The 13076-nt window shown below is 37.8% G+C and overlaps 2 protein-coding genes across 2 annotated transcripts in view; one reads left to right on the top strand and one right to left on the bottom strand.

Moving 5' to 3' along the window:
* Positions 1–1000: 1000 nt before the first annotated feature.
* LOC111334646 (hemicentin-2) lies at positions 1001–6586 on the top strand. The gene is made up of 5 exons (XM_022940446.2): positions 1001–1280; positions 3473–3820; positions 4075–4377; positions 4576–4720; positions 5151–6586. Exons 1-5 carry the CDS (start codon positions 1229–1231, stop codon positions 5236–5238), a joined length of 936 nt encoding a protein of 311 aa, XP_022796181.1. The 5' UTR covers positions 1001–1228; the 3' UTR covers positions 5239–6586.
* Positions 5900–13076, bottom strand: part of LOC111334644 (unconventional myosin-VIIa) — a 36271-nt gene continuing 29094 nt past the window's right edge. The window contains exons 39-54 of the mRNA XM_088726236.1: positions 12492–12710; positions 12085–12163; positions 11656–11747; positions 11226–11287; positions 10850–10909; positions 10609–10759; positions 10374–10427; positions 9786–9900; positions 9616–9702; positions 9029–9135; positions 8560–8678; positions 8163–8229; positions 7865–7981; positions 7448–7531; positions 7163–7282; positions 5900–6716 (exon numbers count right to left, since the gene is read on the bottom strand). Of these exons, the coding sequence (XP_088582362.1) occupies positions 6615–6716; positions 7163–7282; positions 7448–7531; positions 7865–7981; positions 8163–8229; positions 8560–8678; positions 9029–9135; positions 9616–9702; positions 9786–9900; positions 10374–10427; positions 10609–10759; positions 10850–10909; positions 11226–11287; positions 11656–11747; positions 12085–12163; positions 12492–12710 (1635 nt within the window). The 3' untranslated portion in view covers positions 5900–6614. The remainder of the gene's footprint in view (positions 6717–7162; positions 7283–7447; positions 7532–7864; positions 7982–8162; positions 8230–8559; positions 8679–9028; positions 9136–9615; positions 9703–9785; positions 9901–10373; positions 10428–10608; positions 10760–10849; positions 10910–11225; positions 11288–11655; positions 11748–12084; positions 12164–12491; positions 12711–13076) is intronic.

Raw genomic sequence — 13076 nt, 5'->3', positions numbered from 1 at the left:
ACCTGTTACAGTTTTCTAACTTACGGCCCTTAATTGAGGAGTGGCTAATCGTTGGCACGTAAATGGGGACAAACTGAGCGGCACTATTCCTCTGCTGGCTGTGAGCCTTGAGCCCAAGAAAACACTGAGTTTAATAGTGCTCCTATGACACCACACCAACGTCACTCCAATGAATGCAGCGACATCACACTTTTATCAAATTATTTCTCCTACAAATTTATTTACAACCCAAGTAGAGGCGTGTACTCGGTTTCAAAGTGTGAGTGTTTCACCAAACAAAAGTAAAGTTTACATTTATGTCATTAATTCCGAGATTAAGTGAAAAATTTTAATCGAGCCGAAGAGAAGAGACAAAACGTCGATATGATTAGTGGATTTTAGATTTGCGACAGGGAGCGGCCGGTTCATTCATTGATTCGTGACTGGGGTTGAAGAAATCGCGATGTTTAATAACACTAAGCACCCATGATTACTTGTGCGTTGACGAAGTATTCATTAGGAACAATTAAACCAGTTTTTAATACTGATAAATGCTACAATGATTAGACATTAAGCTTTAATGGAGAGGATACTACTTCAGCAGCTTTAAACATTTTCAATCAAAGCAGCACCTCAAACAGTCGAGTACTTTTAGTGAAGTATTTATACTGTAATTACAGTATTTTGTTTAAGTCAGGTAAAAACCATAACCTTCTAATTCACTATAATTATCATACGCTCAGAATTATTTTGAATTCATAAATTTTTTACGGACTTCACATTAAATTGACTCAAAAAGCACAAAGAGAAAATTTAAAAGACTTTTAAAAAATGCAAATCAAAATGTAGTAGGTTTGCGATTTTCAGTGGTTTACATAATGTGTGCTCTCATGGATTAGACTTGGCGTTGAGTTTTGTTGTTTTATTTGGTTTTTCAACTTGTGAGCCGGCACCTGCCGGCACCTGCCGGCACAGATCACCACCTGACGCACCCTGGAGTGTGCTATTGTTTGAACTTCAACAAGCAACTTTAGCGACATTCCAAATTCAAATGAAAACAACGCTGATGAAACTGTCTTTATTTCTCCAATAATTTCACTTGGTTCAGCTTGTCTCGCGCATGACAAAAAGTAACATTGTGTACAATACAGAGAATGTTCCGTATCATGGGGTTTTCTAAGACTGACTGTCAACGGTAATCGCCTTCAGCAATAGTTCGGGATCGTTTCGCGTATAGCTTTTAAAAGCGATGTTTTTAATTTGGTTGTTTTTCTATTTCGTTTGGTTCTTGGGAACGAAAGGTAAGTTAAAGTCCAAACTAGTGCTCGCCGCGAATGATGATAAAGCGGCGCTACATTTGTGTACAGATAGGACTGTTGAGAACGATGGATTCATTCATACCTTGATTGACACCGTCTCTGATATGCACCCAAGCATTTTCTTTCTCGGCTTTCAATGTACTGATTAACGGCAACTATTTTTCGTTGCAAATAACGAGTAGAAAAAACAAAATATGTATCGGATGTGACGGCAATCTCAAATAATTCATTGTACCTCAGTGACTTTCTAAAGGGAAAATGGGTGGAATATTTCAAATAAAAATTTTGTTACACAAAAAAAGGAAAGAGTAATTATTACCTTCAGTATCGATCTGCATTTTGAGGGAAAAACGATTAAAAATTTTAAAAATGCCTTTTATCTCACTTCTTCAGTGAACGTGAAAATATCTCCAAATTTTCAACAGGATGAGTTTAAACTGAAACTTAAATGCAAATGAAGGTACAAAACTCGTGAATTCGTTTACACAATTGTAACAGGCGTAAAATCTACACTGGTAGGTAACATTTGTTTTGCTCCTTTTTTTAAAAAAAAATTTAAAGGACGCGACTTCAGACGGAAACGTTAGAAAATTTTATCAAATTGAGAGGGTGTTACATTATGCCCTCATAAGTGATTTAACCTCTCCTTCTGTGAAAATTTTCAAACGAACACAACCTCTGAGAAAAACGATAAATTATACATTGAACAAACATGCCAAAATGTAAATTAGCGTCCGCTCATTTCTCACTCTGCCGAGATGAATGTTTGCCATTGAATTTACCTTTTCACTTAAGAAAGCTTTGTGATATGCCAGAAAATATTTGCGCTGATACGAATTTTAACTTTATTTCTCCAAGATATTTTCAAAGAACGAGTTACTTTGTTATTCAGTGCGTGAAAACGAGAACTCTTTGTGGGGTTTGTTTTCTTATATCTATTACGTGCGTGCCTTTTAAACCATCACGTTATGTAACTTTTCTGGATCTCTTTCAGCGATATTGGAAAGAAGATTTTAGTTTTTCGATTTAGTCACAATGCGTTCTGATAGGAGGAGCGTATTTTGCAGACGGCTGCCGGGCTTGGCTGAGTGGAAAGTGAGGAATGTATTCATTCGCTTTATTGCTTCTGTCTGCAGATGGCCTCTCAATGATTAATTATCGACGCTTCCCTTATTCCTTCCGATTTCGTACGAAGACAAAGCATTTTTAAAATTAGTTATGGCATAGAAACGTTTGACGACGTACTGGGTTTTCATATCTTTGGCCTTGATATTCCCGAAATAGGGTGCATTAGCAGTAAGTGGTTTGCCGGGCCACTTTGACTGTTGTTGAAGCCTAAATTGTTGTGTTTTCAACTGGACGAAATATGTCTTTAGTTATTGGCACAATCGATATATCATCTTTCCTTGCCAACCTTTCCTGATTTAGGTTCATTGTTGTTTGTTGCCCATCGTAAAGAGCAAATCAGTGTATATCTGGCTCGATTTTTATTCCGTTTGAGTTTCATTTTAAAAAGTGTTAGCATGGGTTTTGAACATGTGTCTTTCATGGTCAATGCTTGTTCGCTCAATGCTTGTTCGTTCCTGACGTGTGTCTGCCTTATTTTAGTTGAGTTAAGGCAGCCTAGGAACCAGTTGTAACACACGTAATACACCAGTTGTAACAAACGTTTTCTGTATACACTGTGGCAATGATCAAAGTGTTCACGGCCAAACATATGGGTACCTTGATCCGGGTGGGCTCGATTTCTAACATCTTGCCTCATCACTCTTTCCTTTCTAAATTATTCTTCTGTTATTGTATGATGGCGCGTGAGCAGGTTCTGTTATTGTATGATGGCGCGTGAGCAGGTTCTGTTAGGCTCTGCCGGGATACGCCGGGGAGCAAGGCGCCAGGTTTTCGCCTCATCCATTTTATTGCTCTCTAGCAGCGTTGAAGGGCTGAATTCTGAACACTGACCCGCTTTACTGAAAACTCTGGAAATGTTTGTGTAAAAAGAGAATAGTAAATTGCTAGAATTAAAGAAGCTAGAGATTCCCGCTACTAAAGTAGAGAGCTTTTAAGGAGAGGCGGCTCCATCTAGAACCTCAACGAAAAGACCAGTATGACAGTCTTAAGCGACTGTGCAGAAGCGGACAGTTTATGTGTCTAACTATTTTGTCTCGTTTATGTAGGACGTCACTCAAGGTTCATCAGCGTCCCTTGCAATCCAACTGTTTCTCACAGTGGAAACAATGTGACTTTGATCTGGCGTTATCGCCTAAGTCAAGCTGACAGGGCTCATTTCCGCCGACTGCTGTTTGGTCAGTGGAGTGATGGCGATATTTCAACGCCTTTGATGAGCTTGTCAAAGAATGGAAGTTTGGTTTCTCGATCCAAACGTATTGAATGGATTGGAAACAAAACTACAGCTGCATTTCGACTTCATCGTGTGACTACTCAAGACGAAGGAGAGTACGGCTGTTCATTACAATTTTCAGACTCATTCACTGTACGTCATACAGTACAGTTGACAATAGTTGGTATGTAAATGATAGTCTCCCAGTCCCAGTATTGGGAACTTGAATTTTCTAATTTTTCTTTATTATTTCCGACATATTAAGCAATAATGTAGACTTCTGGTACAGCGTTTGTAACAACTCAACAAGACTATTATTAATTTTCAGGTAACCGAGTTAGGTCATGTAATAAATTATTCAGTATTTTCATGAAGTGTTCATTGTCATTGAATTACCGATTCGGAATATATATTTTTTGTACTGTTATCGTTTTCTAGCTCCACCACAAATCAAAGAGAAAAACAGCAACTTAGCGAAAGTGGAAGCTTCGGAAGGTACCTCTGTTGTATTATCGTGTCACGTGACTGGCAATCCACAGCCGTGGACTTCGTGGCTACGAGATGGTCAAACATTGCAGAACAGCACAACATTGAGTGACTTAATAATACCAGCTGCTCGTGCAAATATGACGGGATTGTACGACTGTATCGCTGGCAACCAAGCTGGAATTGATAAATATCAAGTGTTGTTGCTCGTAACGTCATGTGGGCATTTAAGTGATATCACGCATCCTGCACAAGGTAAATTATATACCCAGGACTTTGTGCTTTGACATTTGTCGTACATGCATATTCTAAACAGATTTAGTTGTGCGGTTGCAATGTGACTGTGTGTTCTTATTGCTCGTAAATTTGCCATGATGTAAAAATCCACGGCTTATTATATCTCAGTTAGTGCTATTTGTCAAAAACGGGTGCTCAAGTCTAAACTTCTTTCAGATTCGCCGCACAAAGACCACAATCATGATATGGAAAGTCCAGCCAGCTTCACTCCAACAATAGTAATCTGTGTGATTTTATTCTCTATCTTTGGTGCATATTTCTTTTTCCGATCTGCCGGGGAAAGAACCACCAAGAAGCTCAGGTATGAAAACCTGCACCGGTCTGTGCGTTTTGGAACAATTCAGTTCACATTAATCATATTGTGCTGAAGAAACTTCCATTTATTTTTGAGTGGTCACTTCATAGTTTATAGGGATACAGAGCTTGTATAACTGTGGGAGTTAAAGTTTTGAAATGAGTCACTGAAACATGCAACGCCTGAGACAAAGATAACATCCAAGGCCTGTTTGAGGCATCAGCCTTAGAAAATGTGATTGCTAATCGGATATCTTACCTTGGATGAGGTGTAAAGAGCTGATAACAAAGGATTTTAGCTAAATTGACTTACACAACATTAAAGAGATAATTGTTTGTCAGTTTCAAGCACTACATTATCTACCGCTATAAGGTGATATCAAGCACAAAAAGTTAAACGTTACTGTATTAAACGTAAATATTTCTGTTCATTTCAGAAAATATAATAGAATGCCGAAAGATGAACAAGCAAGAAGTCTAATGGGTGAATGGTCGAACTTCGCAGACAACGGTGAAAAAATCTAAGACCAAACCTGCGTAAATCACAATTCACCCAAAATCAGCTAGAATGTTTGCTTTCTCGTCAGTAATTTATTCATTGAGAATCCATAAAAGTTTATTTAGCGCACCAACGATGAAAAACCTTGATCCTACATTCAATTCAAAGATTTCTATTGATCTTGAAAGTGGTAATCATTTGAGGCCTTGTTACATTTGTCTGGACTGCGGTGGACTGAGCATGGTGTCAGCGGTACAAGAATGCATTTAACACGTAATTCAAACCAAAGCGCGTGTTCTGCGCAGAAGTAAGCAGGACTGTTCATTTCCATAGAAGTTTATGTCTACTGATGCGAGGAAGGAGACATTTTGGTCAACACTATCTCAGCAATCCCAGAATACCACTCAAAACACCCACGCCCTTCCTCCCTTGGGAGAATACCTGAATCTCGCCTTCGAGGGAAAAGACGCGACGCTCCACTCGTCAATTCTGCCGACAACCTCCCTCACAGTGAGGATCAGTGAGGTATCAACACGCCATTGAAAAGACCATGCGAGGCATCTCCAAATATGACACAAGACTCTTGAAAGGATATTGAACAATCTGTAAAATCGACCCCTGAGCGAAAAAAAGATACTAATAATGGAGACGAAAAACTTATCAGAATCATCACGTTCAATGACCAGAAACAGTTAGTATTCTTTAATGAACCTTTAAGAACAGCAAGTTTCAAGTCTAACTGGTAACTGCTACAATAGCTTCTACGGTAATAATCATGATAACCACTACTTTAGAACTGCCCTCGCTGGCGAGATAGTAGTCAAACAAGACATGGAGGCTTCATCACTGATCATTTAAATGACACAGTGCAGGTCGTTAGTGTCCTTCTTGAAATGGTCTTTTAAATTCCCCAAAGCTTGCAATAATCTAATGAATTTTTTTTCTTTAAATACTAAATTCTCATAAATATACTGCCATATTTTCAAGAAACCTACAACTAAATGCTCAGCAGTGTCAGCCACAAAGTGGTGGCCCATTCCTTCTTTTTCCCATTCCATTCCCAATCAGGAATTTGAGACGAAATCGCTATCGCATTTCAAGAGACTAATGTCCGAGTTATCCAAGCTTTTTTTTTCCAACAGCAAGCGCAGCTTAAATGATATCATCAGTCTGATTCTACTCATACTATAAAGAGTAAAAATTATATAGACAAAAAATTATAAAGACAACAATTTACACTGCGATACTCTCATGAACAAGCCAACGACAGGATATTCCTATGGCTCTATAGAAGAGATAAATAAACAGGCTCACCCAAAGTATCTGACTGTACTTTTTTCAACATGTTCAGCGAATAAAGAAATTATTAAATCACTACCTAGTACAAGTAACAACTGAAGTGTTATTTTTTGACAGCTCTTAGTGTTGCAGGTTTCTTCTGTTTATTCATTGTAGTCAGCATAAGAGAGATGTATGAAGTCAGCAAATCGTCCATTTTGTAACCCTGCAGAAACAAAACAGCTTTCGCGTTCACTTACAAATCATTCAGCGCTCTGTTCTTAGTCTTTGTTTTTTTTTTTGTCTTTTAAACATAGCACGCAGTCTTGTTGGCGAGATTTTCCCGATGACATGCGAAGGTTTCGAACAAAGTTATCCAGGGGTTGCATTAAGCAAGGAAAGGAAATTAAGTTTTCACACGATTTTCATTTTGCTCTTTGAATGAAACAGAAATTTTATTTTGTGGGGTGTCTCAACAGTTGTTCATCACAGAAGACATCAAACTGTGATTAAAACAACGGTGATAAACTCGCCAGTGACTTGTGTTCCAGTTTCTTATTATACCACTCTTAGCGGTAATTTTTGAGTGAACAACTGAAGGGAATGCATTTGCACTGCATTATTCTGTAGGCGGCAAACTGTGTTCAGTATCGGAGTAGAAATCCATCTTACCAGCGATGTTTCACAAAGAAGCCTGCTTCCTTTCACCAAACTACCAATCGTCATATGGAAATACGTGTTACCGCTGCTCCAATTTGAAATTTTGGTGAACGGATAAGTGGCGAGGATATCCTAAGAAACAAATATCACACCTAATCAGACAACAGAGCTGCAGGTAATAAACCGCAATAAACCGTTATGATGAGAAAATTGAAGTATGGAATACAGTTCATTAATCTTCTCTTCGAGGAATAACATAACTAAGAACATGAACTACTTCATACTTTCTCCGCATACCTTAGTTCGTGGATTAATGAGATTCACACCATTTTTGTTTATAGCAATCAGCAAATGTTCAGGGAAGTTCGGCTCCGTAGTTTGCTGAAGGACAAAACCAACATATTTAATATTAAAGCTATCTAATTTCTTTCTGTAAAATACAAAACACAAGCTATAACTTCTACCTTTACCGGAAGAAGGAACCGAAAGGAGAGTTATTCTTCTTAATTCATTGAAAGGACGACAAACTGTACCGTGCTGCCACAGAAACTTACCAGTTTAGCACACATTTACTTTTTCTGTGATCAGTGTTTATGATTTCAGCCCTTTTCACATACAACGCACGGCAACTGGTTTATTGTGTCCCACGACGTTAAGAAAGAACGATGGAATAAACATTTCTCTCTATTTTTGTAAGGTTTAAAATTCATTCACCTTCACTTCAAAGAAAGCTGATCCGAATGTTGGCCATCTGTAAATGATCTTCAGGAACGAGATTTTGGCTTCATTCTTTGACTTGCCTGCATGTTTATTGAATGAAGCAACTATGGCCTGGAAAAATATAATGAAAAAAGACAACGTAAAAAACAGATTTATGACAAAGTCATAAAAACAAATAGCGAACAGATAGTGTTACTTATAAAGAGCGAACAGATAGTGTTGCTTATAAATAGCGAACAGATAGTGTTACTTATAAATAGCCACAAATGAACACTTAAAGGACACTACCAACCCTCTTCCAGTCATCCGGGGACTGTTCAGCGCAAAGATCAGATGGAATCAACTCACGTAACATTTTTCTGTGTATCATTAAAAAACAACAACAGAAAATAAACATGATTACTTAAGTACAATCTTTGCAACGGCATTACCAAGAAATAACAAGTTGATAACAACCTCGCTATACCCTTTCAACACTTGTGCTTATTTTGGATACAATGACATTCACATGAGTGACACCATCCATTCATCAAAAATCTTTTTGGTTGTGATATTAAAGCGTTTCTTAAATATATGGGAGACAAATCAAAAGAGCAAATATTATGTTCGTAAAAAGCAATCTCTTTTCAGAATATCTATGTAGCATTCATCACAGACATGCAACGGAAAAATAGATTGCTGCTTCTTACGGTATGCCGGGGAATTCTCGTTTGTCCTCGCCAAATCGTACCCTGTAAATAAGCGCGGCAAGCTGGCTTCCCTCTTCTTTTGTACATTTATGATAGCCTCGTAAATACTTAGGTAACTCCTGGTAAGACACATTTTTGAATTAGTTACAGTGATACAAACAGAATGTTGAAAAATGCAAGAAATTCAAAATATATGATCATTAAAGTTATGCCTTCGTCAAAAGCATGCGGTAAGAGTTACAATCTGGTCCTATAAATAAACTCCAGACTGGCAGTTGATTCCATATTTAAATAATCATAAAAGAAAAAAAAAAAAGAAACTAGTGGCGGACACTTGACGATAATTGAGTGTATGGTGGAGTGTGAGTGACAGACACATACCGAAACAGTGGAAATGTAACTTTTATACCTAGTAACTTCATACTAGTAACTTCTATACCTAGTAACTTCATACTAGTAACTTCTATACCTGGTGATAATGAAAGATCGTGTCAGCTGCAACATCCTTTCCAACCACAGTTGTTGACCATAACTTTTTCATAAAGAACACTTGATAAGTTAAATTCGGCAGTTGACCTGAAAATAAAAAATACCAGCCAATTGAATTTCGTTTTGACTGCTTCAAATAAAAAAAATATTGGGAAAAAATAAATGATTTAATCTGTTGCAAAGATTGAACGAATTCTATACATGCGTTACATGCGTCTCACTATACGTTCATAAAACCTTTTTTAATACTATTAATAAGTATACTTTGATCAAATATTTCCTACTCAAGAACAAATGTTTGCGATATGAAGGAGAAAAATTGTCTGAATAGTTGATATTGATTTAGGTTTCTCTTCTTCGGTTGAAATCACTTTGCTTGGATTAAAATCATTTGACAATAAGGCTTCTCAGTACCATCATGGTAAGAAATAAGCGTCGAGCTCATTATTTATGAATTCAAAACTAATAAAGTTTAAAACCATCTAAAGAATGGTGGAGCATCACACATATGATCCCTTAGTAAGTAAGTTTTTTAAAGCTAGTGAGTTCTGAAGAGAGGCCTCGTACCATCACGTGTAGGTCTGGCTTTCTTGAGCCATTCTGTTAAATGTCTCACGAAATCGAAGAAGAAATCTCCCTCAGGTACACTGATCACTGCAAGCAGAGAGTACAATTGTAAGCACCAAAACAACTTGAATGGTCGCCATGTAATGGAAGCCATGTTATTATCATAATACCTTTATCAGTGATCTTAACAAACAAACTAAATCCTTCAGAAGACTTTAGTCCCAGACGCTGGGCAACAACAGCACAAAATTCTTTGGCGCGTGTGCTGGAATCCACTTCAAAGGCCTGCAGTGAAATAACAATATATCAATGATAGGAATGCAAAATCGTCAGTCAATTCCACCTTAAAGCGAAAGAAAAATCTCAGGACTACCGATGGCACAGTTGCACGCAAAGTGGATAAGACGTTTGTTTCTTAATACTTTGACATATATTCAAAGGAAAAAAAAAGCTACAACAAATCTTCAAGACAGGGTTTTTAAAATAACGATCGTTAAGCTAATGAGCAAGCAAAGCAATTGATCTTTCCAAAATAAACTCGCGTTTGACTGTTTGAAGGAAGGAAAGGTGGATATCAATTTGAATAAGTCGATAATTATCTGTACTGACGCCAATATACTGCCTATGATCAATCCAAACAGGTTGCTTAATTGAAAAAGTCCGTTACTAAAAAAAAAAGCAAAGTTCACAGATCGAGGTGAGTTGAACTTCACAGTTTTCATGCTCGTGAAGAAAACGATAAACAAAGACATTTGAACCTGATCGCTGTCATCCGGGAAATACACTTTATGGAATATCTGAGTAGTCTTGTGCTAAAGAGAAAAACATGAACAGAAGTTACGAGAATGCAAATGATACATCATTGAATAAGTGAATCGTTAGTACAATGTTACATTTACAACAATAATTTCTGCAGGTTTGATGTTGGTTAAGTATCCATACAGCACCATAAATACATGTACAAACATCTCGGACATGTTCCGAAAGCCGCACCTGTATAGCCTCCACCTCAACAATGTGTGGAGGATATTTACGTTGGCCGACTCTGATGGTTTTCTGCAACCTGGAAAGGCAGTCATGAGCCAGTTGCTGTTTACTGCAGCAGGACCGGAACACTTGGTTCACTTCCCTCATCAGCAAGGAACTGAAAACCGCCCAAAAATACAACTTGAGTGCAATTTTAAACTGTTACACTGTATAATGAGTTGGTTTCCTATACAATGGCCCTACCCACCTGCAGGCAAAGATTCCCGTACAAAGCCATAGCAGTTCCCATCCTTTCTCCTCACTTGAGCTGTAAACGGTGATTATACATTTGTTATATTTTCCTTTCCATATTTAGATTTCAACAATCATTTTCATATAAATGCAACGAAAGTTAGTGAAAAAGAATGACACTTTACAAGTATTCTATTTAAGAGGAAATAATGCCGGCGACCAGAGGCTCTTTTTTTTTTTTTAATAGGGTTAACCATTCCTTCAGCTTTCTAGGTCAGTCGCCATTTATTTTATTTAAATGAGTCTGTCCAGATCACTTCCGCCTCGTTGAAACATTCCTCCAACATGAGCTTAGATGGAAAATGTAGAAATATCTGTTCCGTTATACTTACGGAAGTCTGTTTTCGGTGATCTGCTTAATCAATTGGCAGTAAACTTCGTCTCTCAGAGGTTCCTTATGAAAAGAACAGGCCAAAGGTCACAAACATAAGATTAGGTTTCCATAGCAATGGAAATGCAGCAACTAAACTTAGTACATTACGAATGAATAAAAAGGCTGATAGTTTCTAAAGAAACTGTTTGGGGCTGCGTCGGTGGGGGTAACGAAATAATTTGGATATATCAACAAAGTTGAAATGGTAAATTGGCCACCGTAACGATTACAAAAGCTGACGTTTCGAGCGTTAGCCCTTCGTCGGAGCGAAGGGCTAACGCTCCGACGAAGGGCTCCGACGAAAGGGCTAACGCTCGAAACGTCAGCTTTTGTAATCGTTACGGTGGCCATTTTACCATTAGTACATTATAATCTGAAACGTTTCTTACATGAAGTAGAGCTGGTTCAAAGATGGCGTCTGTGAGATCTGTTGTTTGACGAACCCGCTTGGATGGGTAATCACCCATATACTTCATGATGGGTCAGATATGTCAAGGAATCGTTCATCAATGGCAATAAAATCTCACTCAGTCCACACCCGGTGTAATTATCGTGAAATGATTTGACGATGATTACTTTAGTTAGACATAATGCATTAAGGTTCGAGCAACGTAATCAATTCAATGTCAGCCGAAGCAAGACTGATAACTATAACTGACCCAAGTTAGTCAATGACCACCTTTTGAATTTGTTGTTTATGGTTAAAAATAAAAGCAAGATTCGCAGTATTTGCAAATCATTCAAAGAGAGCTGTAAGGTCAATAATAGAGAAAATATTTAATTATTCCAAGTTGTAACCAACATCATAGTAAGGATATCCAAGAAAGTCTGCGTGGCCTTCTGAGCAAGTTCCTCCTGACCTGCGAGCCGTTTAAGCAGTGGCTGCTTGATTGGGTCCTGCAAACAACAAATAATCTTTGGTGTATTTTCTGTTTTACCGAATCCTCCAATAGTTCATGTAAATAGTGACTTTTTTTTTGTTGTATCTACGTCACTCACGACTCCAAAACAGCGACAACGACCTGAATCTGTAAAATTTCTGCTTGAGAAGTCGAGCTCTTCTGTTATAAACATCGATGACGACTTTGCAATTCTAAGGCTAACCACAAATCCATCTCTTAGAGTCCAACACCAAAGTGAAAACCGACTGTAAAATGCTGTTACATGCAGATCATCAGTGACAGCTGTTCACAAACCAAGCCGTAGTGATTACAACCCACTTTACCTTGGTAAAAGCCCATGGTATGTTCTTCTCTTTCCTCTTGACTTGCGACTGAAGAGCTTTACTCAGAGTTCTCTTGGCTGGTGGTAGAAAATGGTCGATGGAATATTCATATAAAGTGTGTGGCTTCTCGAACGATTCCACTTCTTCTTGGTAGATCGCAGTCTGAGTTGTGGCGATAATTTTCTCCGAACTTTCCAAAGATTGATCATTGAATAGGCCCTTTAAAAACAATGAATAGAGTGAACAACAGAATCTATTTTATAGTCGTTTAAAATGTAACCCAGCGATAGCCAGCGACCCATATGATACCAAAAAATAGTAATAAATAACAAGGTTAGATATGTAAAGTGAACTTACGCCAGGTTTATAATGCAAAATAAACTTCCTATGGGAACACGGAAATCCAGCAAGAATTGCTACATTCACTTTTTTTGACTTCATTCGTAAGGAACTTGACAAATATTCCTTAGATTCTTCTAAATTACCTCTTCCTTTCTGGGATTTTGCAAAACAAATGCGTGTGTATAATGGTTTCATGTCAGCAGAACAGCACTAATGGAATGGGATGAAAATGATACATTCAAA

This window comes from Stylophora pistillata, chromosome 7, assembly GCF_964205215.1.
Source record: "Stylophora pistillata chromosome 7, jaStyPist1.2, whole genome shotgun sequence".
Taxonomy (NCBI): Eukaryota; Metazoa; Cnidaria; class Anthozoa; order Scleractinia; family Pocilloporidae; genus Stylophora; species Stylophora pistillata.
The sequence above is the reverse complement of the archived record's forward strand: the minus strand, read 5'-3'. Positions and strand labels throughout refer to the sequence as shown.

Coding starts and splice junctions, on each gene's coding strand:
- LOC111334646 (XM_022940446.2), top strand. CDS start 1,229: ATGTTTTTAATTTGGTTGTTTTTCTATTTCGTTTGGTTCTTGGGAACG. Junction 4,378..4,575: donor TATCACGCATCCTGCACAAG/GTAAATTATATA, acceptor AACTTCTTTCAG/ATTCGCCGCACAAAGACCAC. Junction 4,721..5,150: donor AGAACCACCAAGAAGCTCAG/GTATGAAAACCT, acceptor TGTTCATTTCAG/AAAATATAATAGAATGCCGA.